At 33.6% G+C, this 18,083-nt stretch overlaps 2 protein-coding genes across 4 annotated transcripts in view; one reads left to right on the forward strand and one right to left on the reverse strand.

Annotated features, from left to right (window-relative positions):
* The window catches only part of IQCB1 (IQ motif containing B1), a 50,278-nt gene extending 42,250 nt beyond the window's left edge, over positions 1–8,028 (reverse strand). The window contains exons 1-5 of one of the 2 annotated variants that reach the window (XM_081302346.1): positions 7,924–8,028; positions 7,371–7,461; positions 4,159–4,270; positions 3,794–3,956; positions 798–927 (exon numbers count right to left, since the gene is read on the reverse strand). In XM_081302346.1, coding sequence (XP_081158472.1) covers positions 798–927; positions 3,794–3,956; positions 4,159–4,258 — 393 coding nt within the window. In that variant the 5' untranslated portion in view covers positions 4,259–4,270; positions 7,371–7,461; positions 7,924–8,028. The remainder of the gene's footprint in view (positions 1–797; positions 928–3,793; positions 3,957–4,158; positions 4,271–7,370; positions 7,462–7,923) is intronic. The other variant, XM_081302345.1, reaches the window with a different exon arrangement.
* An 89-nt stretch (positions 8,029–8,117) lies between these two features.
* Positions 8,118–18,083, forward strand: part of EAF2 (ELL associated factor 2) — a 42,125-nt gene continuing 32,159 nt past the window's right edge. Inside the window, exons 1-2 of one of the 2 annotated variants that reach the window (XM_081302350.1) lie at positions 8,118–8,338; positions 15,100–15,194. In XM_081302350.1, the coding sequence (XP_081158476.1) occupies positions 8,233–8,338; positions 15,100–15,194 (201 nt within the window). In that variant the 5' untranslated portion in view covers positions 8,118–8,232. The remainder of the gene's footprint in view (positions 8,339–15,099; positions 15,195–18,083) is intronic. The other variant, XM_081302351.1, reaches the window with a different exon arrangement.

Genomic DNA, 18,083 nt, shown 5'->3' on the forward strand with positions numbered 1-18,083 from the left:
GTCTGAAAAGCAGCCACAAATAAAAAGGCTATATTATATAAAGGGGAATGAAAATAAACAAAGGCTAAATTTATAACAGAAATAAGAGATAGTAAAAGACAATATTAAAAAATCTTTGAAGTGCAAAAAGGAAAAACAAACCAATATGAAGCATATAGAAGGCTATAAAACAACTCTGAAAATAATTCAAGGAATTAAAATGATATAATGTTACCTGACCACAATAAAATTTATATTTAAAATTGGTACCAGTAAAGTATCCAGAAAATCTTCAAATATTTGGAATTGGGCAATATACTTCTAAATATATGGACCAAAGAAGAGTTCATGTAGCATCTAGCACAATGTACAAAAGAAATACTTATTAAACTGAAAATATCTCTAATCTCTTGATTAGAGATGTGAAAGATCATTTTTATTATTCTTCACCATTGTAGCTACTGAGAAAAGTTCTAGGCCTAGAGAACAAACTTTTTTCCATATACAGAGTGGAATAACAAGATAATTGAAGTAGAAAGTATGTTTTAGGAAAATGTTATGGACATAAGTGACCATGGGTGAAGCACAAAATTGAATAGTAAGGCAGATTCTTTGAAAAAAAAATACAGTCTGCTTTAGCTAGCATATAAAAAAAAGTCAAAAGTAGAGATAATTTTTTTCTTGTGATTTTTAGAATGTTAAATCTTCTATACTAATTGTACTTTCAGTCAAATATTGCACATTTGAAAAATAAAATAGGACATATTCTCAGGAATTAAAATGAATTGGCTATAAACACAAAACACTTAAACACACACCTTAGCTGCATTGATGAAACATGTTTGCAATCGTCTCCCCAAAATTAGAAAATTTTCTGCTGCTGATGGAAGTAATTCCTTGTAAAATTCCTCTGCATCTTCTCCTGGATCTAAGCCTACACAGCAATGGCTTAAAGAAGAATGTAAATTATTTGTGTTAATCATAAACATCAGCTGAATGCTCTAACGTTTTTAGACATTGTACATTAATGAATATCCTGCTTTTGTTGCCAAGTCAATAAAAAACTTGTTGTAAAACTAGTCTAACAACTTTCTATAAAAAGCATAGTGTAGTATGGATCTTGTTTGTATTTAGGTCCAGGATTCATAGATCTTAAAAAAGAACATGTCAGCCATTCAGGAAATCAAAGATACTCGGCTCACAATAAAAAGACATGAGCTGAGTTTTCAGTGAACTGGGCTCAATCACTCTAAAAGTCATAAAGTACCTTAATTCATGAATAAAATTTCTGTTAAGTGAAGCATTTCAGACATCCAACAGCTGAAAAATACCATACTCAGGATGGGATTAATTTTTGAGGGACAGATAAGGAAATAAAATACTCTTTTACATCAGTTCTGCTTTCCAACAGATCAACTTCTCTAAGACCTGAAAATTATCTGCATGCATATTTCTTATATTAGAAGGAAAAACAAGCAAAACCCCAACTCTAGGAGGAACACTTTACAATATACATTAGAGGACAAAAAGTCATTTAGAAGAAATGAATCTGTAATGCCAAATGTCTTTTCTGATATAAGGAGAACAACTAAGAACAGAGCAAGGAGGAAGAGCATGAGAAGAAGATTACCATTAAACAGGGACGAGAGGTGGGAGGGAAAGGGAGAGAGAAGGGAAATTGCATGGAAATGGAAGGAGACCCTCATTGTTATACAGAATTACATATAAGAGGAAGTGAGGGGAAAGGGGAAAAAAAACAAGGGGGAGAAATGAATTACAGTAGATGGGGTAGAGAGAGAAGATGGGAGGGGAGGGGAGGGGAGGGGGGATAGTGGAGGATAGGAAAGGCAACAGAATACAACAGACACTAGTATGGCAATATGTAAAACAGTGGATGTGTAACCGATGTGATTCTGCAATCTGTATACGGGTAAAAATGGGAGTTCATAACCCACTTGTATCAAATGTATGAAATATGGTATGTCAAGAACTATGTAATGTTTTGAACAACCAATAATAAAAATTAAAAAAAAAAGAAATGAATCTTCTTCAACCTTCACATAAAAGCCACTCTTTGGATATGAATTCAACACTCAGAAGTCAAAAAAGTACCTATGGAGTAGACTAATACCAAAGAGTCCCCAAATCAAGGGTTGTAGGCTAATGAGTGAGTACTACTGTTTGAGTCTTTCCAACAAAATGTACAACAACAAGCAATAAAAACTACATATTGAGCCCTCTATACACCTAACTGGCAAATGTTCATATACTGCAACAGTTTTTATTTTCCCTTTAGTTTAATTACTTAAGAGTATATACTTTTGATAGACAGCATTAGTAAATATAATTATGCTCAGTCAGTACTGTCATGAGCTAGCATATTTTATCAAAACATAAAGTAATTAAAGATTACTTAAGAAAATCATTAAACTCAAAAACTAAAGAATAAGAGAGTATTGTATACATTTATTAAAATTTTCAACTGTATAGTTTGAATTTGGCCTTTATCTAAATAAATACTTTATCTAATAAAGTAAGCAGTTTAGAAAGTTAGGCTCCAAAATAAATACAAAGTGAAATGAATAGTTTTTATATCTGTTCTCCTATACTACTCTGCTCAAGCACTTTCATTTTGGCACCAATTTCATTCTACTTGTGACATACATTTACATGACTGCCACCCAATCTCTATTTTAAGTTTCTCAAGTACAGATGTAGGTTCTTACTTTCTTCATTTCTTCAAATATTCCTGAGTCAGTAAAGAGCAGATCAGCCACTTGTGATTTAGTAATAAGCATAATATTATTTTATTGTTGGTTGTTCAAAACATTACATAGTTCTTAATATACCATATTTCACAGATTGATTCAAGTGGGTTATGAACTCCCATTTTTACCCCGTATACAGATTGCTGTGTCACATCAGTTACATTTCCATTGATTTACAAATTGCCTTTCTGGTGACTGATGTATTCTGCTGTCTATCCCATTCTCCACTGTCCCCCCTCCCCTCTCCTCCCCTCCCCTCCCCTCCCCTTCTCTCTCTCCATCCCCTCTACTATAAATCGTTTCTTCCACTTATATAATTTTTCTCCTACTCCTCCTTTCCTCTTATATGTAGTTGTGTATAACCCTGAGGCTCACCTTCCAATTCCATGCAATTTCCCTTACCTCTCACTTTCCCTACCGCCTATCATCCCTGTTTAATGTTAATCTTCTTCTCAAGCTCTTCGTCTCTACCCTGTCCTTGGTTACTCCCCTTATATCAAAGAAGACATTTGACATTTGTTTTTTAAGAATTGGCTAGCTTCACTTAGCATAATCTGCTCTAATGCCATCCATTTCCCTCCAAATTCTATGATTTTGTCATTTCTTATTGCAGAGTAATACTCCATTGTGTATAAATGCCACATTTTTTAATCCATTCATCTATTGAAGGGCTTCTAGGTTGGTTCCACAATCTTGCTATCGTGAATTGTGCTGCTATGAACATCGATATAGCAGTGTCCCTGTAGCATGCTCTTGTTAGGTCTTTAGGGAATAGACCGAGAAGGGGAATAGCTGGGTCAAATGGTGGTTCCATTCCCAGCAGTAATAAGCATAATAAATGATCATCATTTATTGAAGTTTAGCAGGGAAGTTTTAGAAAATTCCAAATAGAGTAAGTAAATAATAGTCTAAAAGTATAATTAAAAACCTATCACAGGATATTCCAATTCCTATAAGGAAAATAAATAAAATAGAAGTAAATGTTGTAAATCACAATAAAAATACTAAATTCCTTAAGAACAAGCTGACTTATTGATTCATTTTACCTTAATATCTGTGTAAGCTGGGAAATTGTAGTCCACCCACCCTGGATTCGAGAACAATCCTGACTGAGGACCAGAAGGCAATATTGAATGAGGTCATAACAGTATATATCTTGTTTGATTTTCTTCAATTCTGAGCTTCCTAAAGGTGTGTTGTTTATTATTTCTAAGGAAAAAGAAAAGAAGATATACTTATTTTTGCTCAGTACATCGAAAGGCTACTTATATTTTTATATGTTGAACAATACTAAAAATATAAAGGAAAAAAATCATTGCCATATCATAGTGTTAAGGTTTCTCTGCACAATTCAAAACTGAACCAATGATAGAATTGATTTTATTTAAAAATCACAAAGTCTTTTTCTTACCTTTTAACTTCAACAATATAACAGGGACATTCTGTTCAGGACTTTTTGCAACCTCAGCAGCTAGAGATAAGATCCTTGGGTCTGTACCTGTTGGCTTCATTTCACATATCACCTGTATTTTAACAGAATCAGAAAATAAAGGTCAAAAAGCCATAAAATATTCATTCCCTAAATAATGTATGAAATTTAAGATAATATGAATAAAAAGTTTTTCTTGCCTTGTTTTAGAAATGCAGGGTTTTTTTCATTTCTTCCTTTATAGGAAATTAGTTTTTCTAATTAATGTACATCTAAAAGAGTTCTACATCCCTATACCTTACATGTAACATTTATAATAGGTATTGGTATTGCATTCTCACTGTGCTAGGAGCTTTACATTCACTCTCTCTGATATGTACAATTCTGGAGTAGAATTTACACATGAAAAACTGAGTGTTGCGGTAAAAATTCATATTGCAGACTTAATAAGGCTACTGTTTTAAAGGTCTGCTTACAAGGTCATTCCTTGGCTGGCATCTTGAATGTGGATATTAGAAGGGTTTCTACTATTCTGTGAAAAGAGTAGTTCACTGTTCCTAAAAACAATGTTGTTTATGCTGAACACCTGATTTCCTTGGAGTCCTGGAATTCTGATATATGCTAGCAGAAAGGTATCTACATGACTTCATTTTCCAATACTTAATAAAAAAAAAAGAGGTTTATTTAGCTCACAATTCTGGAAGTCCCAGGGCATGCTACGTATTGGCTTGGCTGTGGTGATTTCCTCCATCCCATCACTGTGGCTGTGTCACACGACAGATGTTTAACATGACATGAGTTAAACATCACACTAAGATTCAGAAGTGTGTAATTATAAGAAAACCAAAAATTATTTCTAGAGTATAGTGAATAAAATCAATTCTCCTAAAAATTTTAGAAGTTCACCTCTCAAATTGTTACTAAAATTTGTTTATATAAAACTTTTTAAGTATTTGAAGTTCAACATAAGTCATCATTTAATAAAAAGTATCTCTCTTTTTTTTCATGTATTGGGGATTAAACCCAAGGGCACTTTAACACCTTTTATTTTTTTATATTGAGATGGGTATAATTAAATTGCTTAGGACCTTGTTAAATTGCTGAGGTTGGCCTTGAAATTGCAATCCTCCTGCCTCAGCTTCACATCTCTGTATTGCTGAGATACAGGCATGCAGCACCATACCTAGCTTTCCCTTACTTTTAATAAAAATTAACATATTTAAGTATTTACTATGAGATAAGCACTCTGCTAAGTACTTTTAAATGAATTATCTTATTTAATTTTCACAATGGGACTCTGAGATAGACCTTGTAATCATTTCCATTTTACAAATAAGAAAGTAAAACTTGAAAGTTGAGAAACTTATCATGGTTTCATCAATATATGGTGGCATCAGACATATCACATTAGTCTGATTGCAAAACCTATGGTTTTAATTACAATGTTCATTGTATTCCCTCCCTTGTAAAAGAGTAAAAATCACAAAATATATTCCTGAATAACCTACTTCTAGCTCACTTTTTTAGCTAGTATTCAGAACTGGCACTACAGTCTATCCTTTATTTCAAAATGTTGACGATAATATAGGCATCAAAATCATCCCTTGTTAGAAAAAATATAAATCATTAAAATATTTTACTTAATTTCATATCCAAATGGTATACTCTTTTAATTTGTATTTCTTTGAATATTAGGGAGGTCAGGCATATTTTATTTTACTGGTCATTTTTTTCTTTTATACATTTTCTATTCATATCCCTTAACCATTTTTTATTGGCTTGTCTTATTCTTCAATAGAAGCTTTTCATATATGGATATGTGCCTTTTGCAAATATTTTTTAAAGAATATTTCAAAATTCCTAAGAGTTCTAGGAAAAAGAAAGCCTGGAGCAACTCCTAGCACATAGTAGGTGCAAAACTTTCTAAGGGAGTATATACAATTATCTCATTCTTTTCAATGGCTGCATTATGCTATCCTTCCTTTATAAGAGTGCGTCAAAAAACATTTAAGTGCACTAACTGGATGTCATTTAGGCTGTATATTATTAGAAGCAATAAAGCAATGGATATCAATGTGTGAGTCTTTATGAAATCATGCTAGTATTCCCATAAGACAAATTCCCTATGATGGTGATGACTGAATCGTAGGAATACATATTTTAATATTATCTTTTACACTTTTGCCAATCTGTTAGATTTCTATTTAAAAAGTATAGTCTTGTTTGAAACTGCATTTCTATGAGTTTTAGAGGGACTCTGCCATATTTCATGTTCACTAGTCAGTTTTTTCTTTTATATATTTTCTATTCATAGTTTTTATGATGTCACATATGGGGCAGACTCCTTGCTAATATTCTGGTTGGGAAAGAAAAGTGTTATGTGTACATACATAAAAATATACGTAAAACTTCTTAAGCATACAAAATATGTGAAATGCTAAATAGATGACATAGATAAGAATTCAGACAATAATTAAAGAAGTAAGCTTCTCTTAACCAGTTTTCTTATCTGAAAGTAAAATTAACAGCAATTCCTACCTCCTAGAATAATCCAAAATTTAAAAAGAAGGCAATGAAAAATGATAGTCTTAAAATATGACAGTACAACTGAGCTTAATAATAATCATTTGAAGAGCTTACCATGTGCTATGAAGTGTTCAATTGCTTTCATTTAATCATGTCAAGGGTCATAAAAAAACAGGTATTCTTTTCCCCTAATTTTAATGATAAGCATACTTATAACTTTTTTTTTTCTTTTGCAATGCTGCCACTGGTACCCAGCGCCTTGCACGTGCTTGGCAAGCACTGTGTCACTGAGCCAAATCCCTTACCCTTAAGCATATTTTGGGACAGTTTGGTTTGCACAAAGTCACACTTTTAAGTATGAAGCTGGAATTCAAACCCAGAGATCCTGGCTCTAAAACCTGAGCACTTACCTACCATATGAAACAGTCTTAGTTCACAGACCGAGGGAGATACATTCACTTACCCATATAGAACAATAAATTGACAAATATGCCTAAGAAAGAAGTAAGGGAGTATAGTTGGATTACACAACTGTCCTGAAAATCAACCACTTGTTACAGCAATCATTTGTAAACGTTTGTGCATGTTTTTCTCATCTTTACAATAAATTCATGAACACTAACGGAGAAAAAGAATGCCGATTATTGATCAATTATTAATACTGTTACCCAGTTACCAGAACACCAGCTCGAGCTTCAGCCTTGATCCTTTGGGAATCACCTCTCCCTGGTCGTGCTCTTTTACTGCCTCCATGAACCACTGTGATGGAAATAAATGAAAGAAAGAAATCCACTGTAATCCAGTTACAACTGATCCTAAACGCCTGCGGTTTCTAACTTTGAATCCTCGTTTTCCTTCCTACACGTCCTTCCTCCAGTCTTAATACCACCGGGAACCTCCTCGGTAATTAAAAGGTCAAAAAGATTGCCGAGGTAACGGCGTCGCTTTCAGTCACGCACAAGCACCGAGGCTCCTTTCCCCGAGATTCTAGACTCAGCTTTGGCGCTACCAGTCCTTTGGCCAGTCGCCAGGCCTAGTACCCAGACACCGCCCTCCTCAGGCCTCAGTTTCCACACCAAGATCTCCACAGAAGGCGTGGTTGGCCGATTCCCCCGTTAAGAGGCCCTACATGCAGGTTCACTGGGTCCAAAGGCCCGGCATCCGGACATCCCGGTATCGCAGGGCCCTCTCGGTCCCCAGCCACCACCTCAGGTCAGTTACCTCATCCCGGTTTCGCGTTCCTGCACCAAGGGATCCTAGTTTCCCCACGTACCACACTGAGGTGGCCCTTGCCAAGCGGCGTGCGTCGCTACGCGGGAAGGGATCTGGGAGGGGGAAGAGAAGCGCCAAGGGGCGGGGCGTCCGTCACTAGGCAGCCAATCAGAGCTCCAGGAGCGGCCGGAGAGACGTGCACGTAAGGGCGCGGGGCGGAGTCTGGGGTGGTGGCGCTAGGGGCTGGCTGCTAGTGTTGCTGCTTTGGGCTGAGGTGGCAGATGGTAGTGGAGGCGAAGTCGGAGCCAGTGGGAAAGGATGAATGGACCAGCGGGACTCTCGCGCATTGACCGTCACGAACGAGTTCTCAAGTTAGGCGAGAGTTTCGAGAAGCACCCACGCTGCGCCTTCCACACTATACGCTGTGAGTGGGGACTGCCCGGGGTATAGAAGGGGCGCCTCCTTCTTGGCTGGGCTTGTGAAGGCGCAAACCCCTGAGTTCTGTTCCCATAACCTCCCCGCCTCTGCACTCCTCTGGAGGTGGGAGTGGAGCGGGTACAGCGTAATCCACTACCCTGTTAGAAGCCCTAGGTGTGAGTAAACCTTGGGCGCATTTAAGTGTGACCAGCCGACTGGAAGGGACACTTTGTGGAGATCTGCAGGGGTGACTGTGGAGGCTAACATGACAAGAGTATGATGCAGAAATGGAAAGGAAAATAATATGACAAACAGTACAAAGGACCCAAGGCAGGGCCAAGGGAATGTCTTGAAGCTGATGGGGACAGACTTTCTTCCTTTTCCTCACCTCTGTCTGATGAGGGTTTTTATTTACTGGGTTTTTTTTTTTTTTTTTTTTTTTTTGGTGGGGAAAAGTTCTTAACCATTTCAATCTCTCTCTTTCCGAACCCAGATTTCATTGTTATCAAATACTGATTATTGAAGTATTTGAAGGTGTGTTATTAATTTCTTCATTGGGAAGATTTTTATCTTTCTATGATTTCTACCCTTTGGTTTACCCAGTTGTTTTAATAGTTGGATGAGATGACAGGAAGGAAAAGTACAGCGTATGATTTTGTCTATAAAACATTCATTTTTTGCATAATAGCCCTCAGAGAATTCTAGAGCAGGAAGGAAACGTTGAGATCATTGAATCATGACCTCTTATTTTTCTATGGCAAAATAGTAAAGCAGATATTTTTTCACTTCCTTTCTCCAGCTCAGCCCTTCTTTACTGTTTCGTCGTTCCACCTTTTTCAGTCATTCTGTCAGATTGGCTGTAAAGAAACTTTATGGGGGGCTGGGGATGTGGCTCAAGCGGTAGGGCGCTCGCCTCTCATGCATGCGGCCCGGGTTCGATCCTCAGCACCACATACAATGTGACACAGCAATCTGTATATGGGGTAAAAATGGGAGTTCATAACCCACTTGAATCAATCTGTGAAATATGGTATATTAAAATTAAAAAATAAATAAATAAAAATAAAAAATAAATCTGTTTCCTAAAAAAAAAGATACGTTGTGTCTGCCAAAAACTAAAAAATAAATATTAAAAAATTTAAAAAAAAGAAACTTTATGGATTTTATTCTGAACGTTCAATGGTTCAATTTAAACACCTAATTAAAATTCAGTCTCCAAAAGTTTACTTAGATTGTAGACAATCTAGTTATACTAGTTCATAGTAAATGTAAGAAGAATCAGTGGTTTTAACCCTTCAAAGATATGCTTACATTTTATTAAAGGGGTTTCTTAAGCAATATTAACATCCATTTTATAGAACAATTGGGGAGATATATGACAAGAGAAGATCTTCAGAGCTGTTTTTGTTTATTCTTTATTGGATGGCCATATTCTGTCATCTAAATCTCCCCGTAGTGAGACAGTGCTGTACTGGCTCTGTGGTTTCTCTTTCTCTTCAGTTTCATTTCCCAAAGCAAGATATGGTTCTTATCTGTTTTCTACAGTCCTTTTTCTCATAGTTTCTCCTCTCTTCTTTCTCAAGTATGCAGTAATTTTTAACTTTTATTAAAAAGTACTATTTTTTAATTTTTCAAGTTATAAGGTTTAAGATTATAAAATTGCTCTAGAATATATTTTTATATAACTTGGGTATACATTCTCTTCCTAGGGGAATAAACCCCAAATTAAATTAATAAAAAAGTAGCCTTTGACAAGTTCCTTGCTAGTGCGTCAAAGCATTTCACTTATAAAAGTTCTTAATATCCCAGAATCAAATCTTCAAAGTTAGAGTTAGATAATCCTGGTACAAGAATGATGATAAAAATAGACAAACAACAATAATAGTAACCATAAATAAACCTAGATGTTTGAACACACAGTTATGTAGAAGACATTAAAAATTTTTTCAGTCTTTTTTCCCCTTTCTTTTTAAGCAGGTGTATGGTTTTTCCCTAGGTGATCTTCACTCCTAAAAATTCAGAGTGAGGGAATAGAAACTATAGAATAGAGAATGTGACACATATATAGGATAAGTGCATCCAATTTATAACTAGCAATTAAGCTAATGTAATTTGAGAGAAAATAGTATTCTGTCTTTTATGTTCAGGGGAAATTTGGATAGTCTAATATACTAAGGCTTTAGACAAACCTGATTGGGAATCCTATCCTCTACTTTCTCTCCCTCCCTCTCTATTTAAAAATATATATTTATATGTATATGTATATACATAGACACACACACACACACACACACAAACACATATATATGCACACACACTTTGACTTTGGTGATATTTTCTAAACTCTTAGCCCCAGTTTTCTTATGTGTAAAATGATAATGATAATAGTGACATTTCATAATTTTTGTAAGTATTAAGTAAGATGGCATAAACATAGAGCAGTATTAGGTGCCTGGTAAAAAATGAATTGTAATCATGATTAGTTTTGAAGAGTTATAGTAATGTATATATAGGGAGTGCCAATGAATGTAATTTCTATAAACTTTTAGAAAACATTTATCAGACCTTGAAAATAAGATCTATTAAAAAGTCTGGCATGTGGTCAGGAGGTATAGTATGTTCTTACAATTGTAAACTAAATGATTAGCAGTAGTTGATTCACTGGTAAAAGAGTTTGAATAACAGAATTCAGTAGAATTAATTTTGGATTTGGGATAGTGCTAGTTTTAACGTTTATTTTCAGATAAAGGTTGATAAATTATAAAATTTTTAAGTTTTCAGTGGCATCACTTTTTGCTCTGATGGAATGATGATGAGCAGTGACTATAGAAAAATTGTCTTTGAGTGGACCTTCCCCTCAAAAAGTAGTAAAGCTCTAGAGCACATGTCAGAAATTATACTAATGAAAAATTGATTAAAATTATATTTACAGTTAAGATTCTTTACTTAGGATGGAATATGGGACAGAGTATGGGTTTTGGAGTTAGTTGAATTAGTTCAAATTATAAGAAATAAACTGACAATAGTAATTGTATGTTCTTTTATGAAGATGTTGACATTATATGATGCTACAGCAAAAACAGAGAAGTGTTAAAGACAAAGTAGAAAATGTTTTCCTGTTTTTCATAACTATAGTAATTATATTTGAAACTTGAAGATACTAACATAGACGAAGGAAATCCAGAGAGAATAGATCGATGGTAGAATTGATGATAGGATTCTCAAAGTAAGAACTAAAAAGTAAGTTATTTAGTGAATTTAGAGAATACATTTGATATTTAGAGCATATGGAAAGCATGAACATGAAATTGCTCAACAAATTCTTTAATTCTAGACTATATATGTAACCCTTTGAAATTGAAAAGTTGTTTACTTAAAAAAAATAACATGTTTGAAGGCAAAGAAAAGGCAGTACTAAAAAGTTGAATATTTTAACTGTATAACTGTAGGATAATTAGAATTATAAATTGGTCCAGAATAGTTGTGGTAGACTTATTGATTAATAAATTCATGCTTATTGTTAAGTAAAGATCTTTTGAGTACATTTCTGTCTTTTGCAGTTAATCTCATTCTATACAAGCTGCAGAAGGCTGTGACCTCCTTGTAATTAAACAGTCTTTGATAGATATGTTCTCAGATGTATTTTTATATGGAAGCGAACAGTAACTGGTTTATAATTTTTATCAAGTTCTCATAGGGATTTATGACTATCTCGTATCCCCTAACACCTCCTAAGCACAAAACTGTGGATATAAGACAAAGAGGTCATGTCATATGAATGGATGAGTATGTGGTTTGAGTTCCTAACTTGATCATTTCTTAGCTTCATTAATTTAAAGATGTTTCCCATTGGTAAAATGTGGTGAGAGTATTCCATTCAAAGATTTATTGTGAAAATAAAAGTGATAATATATTGAAAAAAAAACTTCTTAATAAAACCCTAAAACAGAGGTTAAGATTAACAGATTATACTTTGTTTGGCCCTCATAGCTATATGTTTTGTTTTGAATTAATTGCAAATGCCTAAAAATCAGGGTCTTTTATATAAAAATCAAGATTTCCAGTTTTTTCCCCATAGGATATTATTATGTTCCTAATTTCCTCCTTGACTTAATTGATGTTTGGCAAAGGGATTAAAATATAAAAGAGGAAATATTATTTAAAATTATACCTCTTATGTCACTTTATTGTTAATTTGTGGTCTAAAAGCCTGGAGACCATATTTATACATGTATACCACTGAATATGCTGATTTTGGAATGAGTACTGATTTTTATCATGGTAAAATAAATATTTTTCCAAGTGTTTCATTAAAACAATAACATTTTAACTCAAAGATGCAAAAACTAAAAAATCTTTCTATTTAATTATCTTTGTTAATTATGTCTTTTTATTTTTACCATCTAGATAGGTTAATGATCATTTCTCTTCTGTTTTTAAATATTTTAAAAATGATTTTACTGCATAACTGAACATTAATCTGCTATTCATTTCAAATAAAGCCATTTTGGCAGTTGTTTTTTTTTTTTTTTTTCAAACTAGATTTCTACCTTCTTTAAAAAAAAAAACAGAAGGTGACCTGGCAATCCTCAAGCCCATATCTCCTCTTGGCAGCAGTTGGCTGGAGCACAGTGTAATTACCTTCTAAGATTGGGCTTATTCATTCTTTAGGTCATTGTGGTTCCCACGGGTCTGCTTTACCATTTGAATTACCTGACTGGCTTCTCTATAGCATCATTTAGCTGTAGTTAAATGACAGTCATCTCTCTTTGTATTTTCCTTATGTCATTTCAGAAAAAGATTGAAAGTCAGAGAGCTATGGTTTTACTCTAGGATGCCATTACTAATATCTTACACATTTATTATCATAGACAATTCTCTGTCACATATTAAGGTAGTGTGTGCACTCTGTGAGAACAGAAGTGTACTAGTGAAAAGAACAGAGGAATAAGGCAGAATCTACACTAAACAATAAAATCTTGAAATAGACATGAATATGGTCCATAGGAAATAATGAGAAAAGAACTATTTTACACATAATTTAGCACCTTATATTTACTTAAAATAAGTTTGGATGTCTTTTAGAGAGGCATGAGCAATATGAACCCAAGCCAACTACAAGGATCTTTCATACAGCCATTGTGTTAAAAATACTGTGCAAAAACCACATTTCTATTCTTTAAAAAAAATTACAATCCAATAGACATGTCCACAAAGAAGTAAATAATACCAGGTAGTTTGTGTTAGATTTTGGTGAATGGCATTGTAAATGCTTCAGGAGAGGAAAGGAATTTGGGATTCTGAATAGTAGGGAAATGATTTCAAGGAAGAAGGAACTTTGAAATAGGATTCAAATTTTAATAGCACAAAAGTGCAGAGAAAAGCAGGACAGGCTGTAGTAGTTTAGCCTTTAGTCAACTGAAAATTAGTTTGTGTTTAGCAAGAATGGAAGGGCATGACTCTGAAAGAATTATGACAGAAAATACAGTGTTGATTTTATGAACATTAAAATTTCTCCTTTCCCAAAATCTACCCACCATAGTAATGGATATCCATTAATTTGAATTTAGACTTTCACCTATCAAACTTTGTTATGTAACACTGTTAACATAAAGATAAATCTGTTTAAAAGATAAATCTGTTTAACATAAAGATAAATCTAGGGGCTGGTCATGTTCTGTTGGTGCTGTATCACTGAGCTGCATTGCCATGTTCTATTTTTTTTTTAATCTGGCTGGTAGTTTTACACTTGTTATTTTGTAAAAGTTCACCAAGTTTATTGTTTATTTTCTATTTTGTATGTATGCTATATTTTAATAAAGTGTTAAATAAACACATTATAACCTGAGAAATTATATATCAAAATTATTATAGTTATTGATATATATTGGTATAATTTTTTATAGCTTTCATATCTTAGAGGTTTTAAACTTGTTTAGCTTGTGATAGCTCAGTATCCTAAATTCCTTCTAGGTGATAGATTTTAATGGCATCATTTGAACCATGATTTAATTCATATTTAAAATTTATTTTAGACTCTTCTGAAGTGGAAGATTTGGTTAAATTTCAACATCCTTTAATGATGTACTTATCCATGAAAAACTTAAAACACTACACTAAAAAGATTGCTTTTTCTTTTTGAAGTTTCCCATGAATACTTTGCTGTGGGTTCATTCATTTTATTCTGCTGTACAAATAGTAGTAGGGACGAAAGGTAGTTTAAGAAAATTTTATGAGGGGAAAAAGACTGAAAATTAAAAAATATTCTACTTATATCATCTTTTAAGCAACACTGAAATTATTTAGCTTTTTAAAATAAGATTATTTTTAGTTGTAGATGGACACAATACCTTCATTTATTTGTTTGTTTATTTGTTTGTTTGTTTGTTTTTATGTGATACTGAGGCGATAACCCAGTGCCTCATATGTGCTAGGCAAGCACTGTACCACTGAGCCACAACTCCAGTCCTGAAATTATTTAGCTTTCAGCAGAAAATCTTAGACTAGTTTATTTTAGTCTAAAAATGTTTGTATCATTGTTTAATAAATACTATTTTTAGAGTATAGCTGTTTCTTTTTTTTTCCTCAGAATCAAGTATACAGAAATAAACTCAAGTGTATTTGCTTATTTGTAATAGTAATACCTTTCTAAGCCATTTTAATTACTGTTTTTTGAAAACTGATTACCGCATTAGAACATGCTCATATTTTTGAGATCAAGGTATTTTTGCTCTATTTTAAAACATCAATATTTGTATCTAATTTTAGATGATTTCAAACCTGCTTCTATTGACACTTCTTGTGAAGGAGACCTTGAAGTTGGCAAAGGTGAACAGGTGACAATAACTCTGCCAAATATAGAAGTAAGTATATTTTTAGATTAAGACTAAAAGGATCTTTTTTGCAGGATTTTCAGTGAATTTAAATGAAAATAATTGCACATTTATGTAATGATGGTTAGTTAAAGTAGTTAATAAGCACATCAAGGCAACAAAAGATATTTTAAACTACTTTGGGTGAAATAATCTTAAAATATCTTTATCTATTTAATACTTGTAAGAATTATCATAGCAAATGATTTGAAAAAATTGGTGGTCTAAGCAAATATTCATTTAATTTCTATTATGAGCTATGTTTTGTATTCTTAACTAGGGATAATAACTTGTTTCTTGCCTTCTAGTTCTAATTTGATATAACAGACAGACACAAAAACATCTAGTGTTGGTTGGAGGTGGGGGTGCATGCCTGTAATTCCAGCAGCTTGGTAGGCTGAGGCAAGAGGATTTCGAGTTCTAAGCCCGCCTCAGCAACTTAGCAAGGTCCTAAGCAACTCAGTGAGACCTTGTCTCTAAATAAAATACAAAAAAGGGCTGGGAATGTTGCTCAGTAGTTAAGCACCCCTGAGTTGGTACCAAAAAAAAATTAGTGTTATAAGTTAAGGGCATATAGAAAATTCTGTGCAAGCATATAGGTTGAATCAAATACTCTCTGATACAGACTTTTGAAAGACTTCACAAAGAAAACATTAATTGACCTGAGCTTTAAAGGGGGATTTTAACAGGCAGAAAGGGGGTATAATATTTACTCAAACAGAACAACATGTGAAAGGCTCTAATGCTTTGAAAGAACAAGGAATTTGTGGACTTTATGTAGTAAATCATTGTATAATGAAAAGTGCAAGAATAGAAATGTGGAAGATAGGTTGGAATCAGATTGTGAGTATCTTTTATGTTGTGATGTAGAATTTAGACTTTATCCCATAGCCATTCGGGAACCATTAGGGGTTTTTAAGCAGAGAAAGTAATATGATTAGATTTGTAGTTTTGGAGGGCTTTTAGCAGTATAGGGAATATCTCTCACCTGAATTGCTTAGAACCAGAATTGTTCTGATTTCTGATTTTTTTTTATTTTATAAAATTTGCGTGTACATAATGAAATATCCTAAGAATGGGACCCAAGACTAAATGTGAAATTCATTCATCTTCTATATGCATCTATATACAAGTTGAAGGTAATTTTAGACAATATTTGTAATATTTTTTGCATACGAAACAAAGTTTCATAGTGTAGAATTTTCCACTTGTGGTGTCATGTTGGCACTCAAAGTTTTTTTTTTTTTTTTTTTTTTTTTTATTTTGGAGCATTTTGGATTTTAAATTTTCAGGTTAGGGATACTTAACCTAAGTTTGGGGAAAAGGTTGAAAAAGAAAGTGACCAGGTCACGGAGACCTTAAACAAAAATTTTGCCTGCTTTAAAATTTCTAGATATATCCATAACTATCAAATACTATTTGCATTAAAATACAAATCCTTTGTGGTATGGTCTGTTTTTCATAGTCCTTGAGTTAGAAATTTCATTTTTTCCCTTATTTTTCTTTTCAGCATTAACACACAACTTCATTGATGATACAGAAATAAAAACAATGCAAACAACAAAAGAGAGCTTACTTATAACAAATTGATTCACTGTCATTTATGCAGAGAAAATGGTAGAAATAGTTCAAGCTAGGCAGGAAGATAAAAAGCAACAAACATGTGTTCAGTGATGTTCATTTATCCAGCTTAAACCCAAAGACCAACTTGTTTAAATATTCAGCACTGATAATACAATATGGTGTCCATTATTCAAAATCAGTGACTGAAAGAATTTCTTTACCATATAAGCGAGGTGGAGAAAAGGAATCATTTATAATATATGTTGTTTCTAAAGTACAACACCGAGAAGTTACTTCTAGCTCTTTGGGAACATATACATACCCAGTTTGATTGTGAATTGTCTGACTTTTACTTTCACCAAGCAATCATGGTGCCTTTTTATTCCCAATACCTTATCAGTCCACACTTGAAATTCTTTTAAGAATAAAATAAAAGTGAACCTTCACTGAATTGATTCTGGTAGATTCATTTTCTTCTTATTTAAAATTATCATTTACATTCTCAAAAATGACCGAACTTTTGGAATAACATTTTTGTTCCGTTTCTCATTAAAGAGGGAACCCAGTGAAGATTGGCCCCTGAGTAGTTCTATAGTCATTGCTGGATTTTCAGCCAAATTTAAAAAGACTTCCAAAAGCTGAAGTTTAGTTTCTTCTATTCTGACCGAAATGAAATGAAAAAAGTTTGAAATGGAATTATCAAGCATATATGGTTACTTATTATTAACAATCTTATTCATAAGCAATCTTAGTCCAGCCAGCTGTACAGATGATTTCAAGTGAGAAGTGATGTGTCATAACACACTTGATTCCTGTGTATCTTAAGCGTGCACTAATTTTTGGCATTCACACTTGTTATTTAGAATTTTAAATTCTTTAACAACAGATCCTGAATATTGAGAATCTTTGCAATAGTTGGGAGAATCTTGGATCACAAATAATATCTGTTAAATACATAAGCAGCATTATTATCTAGAGCAAGTAATGCTTCTATAAGAATATGAGCCTTTTCAGACATTTCAACCAAAGGAACTTTCTGTAGTTCTTGAGGGGACAAAATAATGTCAAATGAACTAGGGGAAGCCTGTTTCTAGACATCCTGATTTGTCTAGGTTTGGCCTGACTCTACCTCTGGTCCTGACCTCAGTTCCAATCTGAGCAGTATACTATATTATTGCTTTCATTACTGTCATCATCATCAGAACTAGCTGAATAACAATCCTCAGCATCATCCACACCCACAAAGCTACCCTTAGCCTTTTTATCCTTATTCTATTTTCTTCCCATGGTCAGTTTTTAAATACATAGCAGGGATTT

The sequence above is a fragment of the Spermophilus citellus genome, assembly GCF_964194105.1.
Source record: "Spermophilus citellus genome assembly, chromosome: 7".
In the NCBI taxonomy this organism is placed as follows: Eukaryota; Metazoa; Chordata; class Mammalia; order Rodentia; family Sciuridae; genus Spermophilus; species Spermophilus citellus.